Source organism: Triticum aestivum, chromosome 7D, assembly GCF_018294505.1.
Source record: "Triticum aestivum cultivar Chinese Spring chromosome 7D, IWGSC CS RefSeq v2.1, whole genome shotgun sequence".
In the NCBI taxonomy this organism is placed as follows: Eukaryota; Viridiplantae; Streptophyta; class Magnoliopsida; order Poales; family Poaceae; genus Triticum; species Triticum aestivum.
This window is the reverse complement of record NC_057814.1, coordinates 384,989,185-384,993,255: the sequence shown is the minus strand read 5'-3', so window position 1 is coordinate 384,993,255 and position 4,071 is coordinate 384,989,185. Positions and strand designations below refer to the sequence as shown.

The following is a 4,071-nucleotide window of genomic DNA, read 5'->3' as shown; positions in this document are numbered from 1 at the left end:
TCAACAGATACAAAGAATCCACATCATGTACTCCATATCACTAGACTATTCAATCTTATACAGATATGCATCCATACTAATATTTATTTTGAAAATCATCCATATTAATATGGAAAATCTGTATTTAACCACCAAATAAGATCCAGGCTGTACAATATCTGGTGGCATGTCTTGACTACGAAGGTGAAGACTTCCAGCAAAATCCAAATATCACCGCCAGCACATAAAAGGTTTTTTTATTGTACAGATAAGGAAAATCCAGGAAAATTCCCAGCTCATCTCTCGCCGTATACTTCTTATAGGCTTTGCCTCCCTCCCGGACGATAAATACACGACGCACCACCAGAGGAGAAAAAGAAAAGGACGGATCAAATCAATCAACCAGATATAATAGATTAAAAAATAAAAATCCACAACCCTAGCCTGCCTGCCATGACGCGGGACGGCGTGCCACCGTCGGCGCCTGCCGGCGGCGGTGCGGGGGACGGGCCGAGGCGGTGCTCGCAGTGCGGGCACCACGGGCACAACTCCCGCACGTGCACGGCGCGCCCCGTGAAGCTCTTCGGCGTGCGCATCGGCGACAAGCCAATCAGGAAGAGCGTCAGCATGGGCAACCTCGCGCAGCTCGCGGAGGGTAGCGGCGGTGCCAGGGCCGAGGGGTACGGCTCCGAGGGCGACGACGACAAACCACACAGGAAGCGAGGTGGGATTTTTATTTTCCTTATCTCCCCTGTTTTAGCCTACGGGAGATGAGATTCTTTGTTTTGTTGCATCTGTATGGAGGTGTAGTCTCTGTTCTGTAAAAAAAATGTGCTCTGATCGCCCTGTGATGTTCTTTACGTAGTTAAGACGATTGTTTGTTGTAGTGTGCAAATATGTGGTTTTGTTGTGAAGGTGCAGTTTTTCTGTTGGCTTTTAAGATGGCAAGTGAGAAAGTTTTGATTTTACTGTGCCGATCGAAGTAGTTTTCTGAAACTTTGCGGAAAGTACTGCTTTTAATCTGGTAGGTTCGGTGTTAGTTGGGATTTTTGTTTGGTTTACGATGCCTAGTGGTGTGCAAAATTAGCAAACTACTCCAACTTAATACTTGCTTGAGAGCTATTTTAGTGTTTAGTTCATCACTTTGTCCCATTAGTGACAGATTTGGGGGTTTACTGGTGGTGAGCGGTGCTTGTGACTGCTTCTTGTCATCAGAATTTACTCCCTCCGTCCTACAATATAGGATCGTTTTTCAAGCTATGTTACACGGAGGGGGTACTTTTTTTTTTGAAACAAATCTGAACTTGTGCTTCTATTCCGCTGTTACCATTCAAGCTTGTGGCCTTGTCACTTAATTGGCTAAATGATTTTATTGCAACCCAGAAATAATATTCATTACAGTCACCAATATCATTAACTAGGTTACACTCACACTCCATATTTTGTACATGGTTTGCATTCTTTTAATGTGTAATGGTATACAGTACTGTTATAACTTTCCATGTAACTTCATGCTTGTTCTTTATTCTGTTGGCATTGCTGATATTTGTGTTTGATTTAAAAATTTGAATGAACATGTCGAATTTGCATTGAAGAATGCCATTTATTTTGTTGGGTGACAGGTGAGTCATGGTCAGAAGAGGAGCACAAAAATTTTCTACTTGGATTGAACAAATTAGGAAAAGGTGATTGGCGTGGCATATCCCGTAATTATGTTGTCTCGAGGACACCTACTCAAGTTGCTAGCCATGCTCAGAAGTATTTCATTCGCCAAACAAATGTTAATAGGAGAAAGAGAAGATCAAGCCTCTTCGATATGGTTATTGAGGATGTGAGCATCTCTCCCTACCTTTCTATTTCTCTGCATGTAGTGTTGAGGTGCAACCAGGTCCAGCTGATTGCACTTAGGCAAACATGTCTCTTAAGATTGGTGCTTATTCTTTTCCTCTTTGTTCCTGTTGCCTTAGTAAGTTCTCGTATAGCTGTTAGCATAGAATCACCATGTTATATGAAGTGAATAAGACATCTCAAATATAATTGTTTTTTTAATATTTATTGCTTGTCCCCCAGTGTACCAATTGCTTATGATTGTTTTATGGTTTTTAATCAGCCTGGTGACCAGCCACTCTCCCGTTCATCGTCACAAGAGATGCCGCTCTCCCGTTCATCTTCACAAGATGTAGAAGAGTTCGTAGATGATCTACGACCTGTTACTGCTCCTGTGACACCACCCGCTCCTATGCCCGTGATAACATCTGTTTCTGTCCCACCACCAGTGCCAGTAATGGCACCACCTGCTCCTGTGCCTATGCTAACATATGCATCAGCCCCATCGCCAGTTCTAGCAATGGCACATCAACCTCAGGGCAATGAATCGGCTGGTTCAAGTTCAATTGCTGGAGAAGCAGGGATGGTGATGCCACAAGTGATGCCCCCATATGGTTATCCTCCTCCAATGATGATTCCTGCACCTCACTATGTCCAAGCAGTTTTTCCGTATCCGTACTATGGCTATGCTCCAATGTTCTATGGGCCACCAGTCTCTATGCAAGCATCATCACCAGGTACAGTACAAGCATCACATGAGCCTGTCAGGCCTGTTGCCGTCCACTCAGCTCCCCCGGTAAATGTTGAAGACCTGTACAACATGTCCAAACTCAACCTGAAGGGTGACTCAAGTACCAACGGTGTTGCGCCTAACTTGGCGTTGCCTCCAAATCCAAATGGGAGACCAGAGAGGCAATCTGCTTTCCATGGAAAAGAGCCTGAGAATGGCTCATCGAACGGACTAATCCCGACAAAATGATTCTGTGGCTAGACCTTTAATGTGTATGTAACCCTTAGCCAGTATTATAGTATAAAATCATGATATAGCTTTCTTGGTCATGTTTCGTGAGTAAATTTACTGTTAGTCTGTCATCAAGGTTGCATTTGTGTTTTGCCCTATTGATTTTTCCAAATTCACATCGATTCTCATACATGACAGAGTTGGATTGTTGCACTTAAATTTTTGCACATATTTTTTGCGCCTTTCTGAGTATAAATCTCACAGGTTACCTCTACAACGGAACTAGTATCAGGGCCACTCTTTCTTGTGGATGAGGTAGGTTGAGCTATCTTGATCAGAAAAAATATCATGTTATGTATTGTTTCTTCAGAGTGCATTCAGTACAACCTGCCATCGATGAATGTCGAGATTTTAAATTGAAATGTATTTCGTATCTTGTTCTGCGTTGCACATTGATGGTGAGTGGCTTATGATTATTGTCCTACGGACCGCATGTCTGCTTTCCCAAGGCCCATCGGATACGTAGTAGTAAGACTTCCCTTACGCATGGCCAAGATCTAACTCAATTCTTGTAAGAAATTAAATCAATAGGATTGACTTGTCATTCTCGTAAGCATCTATAGACTTCTAACTTCTAAGGCCAACTCCAACGCGCCGACCTAAATGGACACGGATTTTTTATCCGTATGGGTCGGCTTTAGGGGCTTTGTCGGTTCTCATTCGCGCAAACATTGCCAGTGTACCCACCCACCAGGCCGTTTTTTTGGCTAATTTTCACAATTTAGACATCATATGCATATAATAAGTCCAAATGAAAAGAAACTTTGCACATAGATTATTACCAAATAAGTCACATAGTTTTTACATCACAATAAATAAAAAAATCATAGTTTACAATTAAATGAATTCAAAATTGTACCAAATATGAGTCCACATATAGTCATTTTGAAGTTGAATGTGAGTCGTTCAATCACGCATTTCTTGATGAGATTGGGTAAACCGTGCAAGCGTTGCCACTCCATGCCGAGGCTCAACATTTTCACTCTAAAAATCCCACGCTTGGTCGAGGAGGCTGTCATCACGGTCATCCTCTAAATTTTGTGTATGATAACCCAAGCAATCATCACCTTCCACATCTTCCGAGTGCTCCATGTTCTAGCAGGGTGTCGAACAATAGCCCATCAAGATTGGAGCACACCGAAAGCACGCTCCACATTCTTCTTAACACCCTCTTGTTCTTGGGCAAACCTAGCCCTCTTCTCTCCTACCGGCTTGGAGATTGTCTTCACAATAGTCGACCACTG

The 4,071-nt window shown here is 42.9% G+C and overlaps 1 protein-coding gene across 1 annotated transcript; it reads left to right on the top strand.

Moving 5' to 3' along the window:
* The first annotated feature begins 326 nt into the window (after nucleotides 1-326).
* LOC123168290 (transcription factor MYBS3) lies at nucleotides 327-2,957 on the top strand. The gene is made up of 3 exons (XM_044586160.1): nucleotides 327-703; nucleotides 1,602-1,810; nucleotides 2,090-2,957. Exons 1-3 carry the CDS (start codon nucleotides 433-435, stop codon nucleotides 2,783-2,785), a joined length of 1,176 nt encoding a protein of 391 aa, XP_044442095.1. The 5' UTR covers nucleotides 327-432; the 3' UTR covers nucleotides 2,786-2,957.
* Nucleotides 2,958-4,071: the final 1,114 nt, after the last annotated feature.

Bases quoted from the DNA above. Each gene is read 5' to 3' on its own strand.
- LOC123168290 (XM_044586160.1), top strand. From the start codon at position 433: ATGACGCGGGACGGCGTGCCACCGTCGGCGCCTGCCGGCGGCGGTGCG. The intron at 704-1,601 runs GTGGGATTTTTA...GTTGGGTGACAG, and splicing joins CAAACCACACAGGAAGCGAG to GTGAGTCATGGTCAGAAGAG. The intron at 1,811-2,089 runs GTGAGCATCTCT...GTTTTTAATCAG, and splicing joins TCGATATGGTTATTGAGGAT to CCTGGTGACCAGCCACTCTC.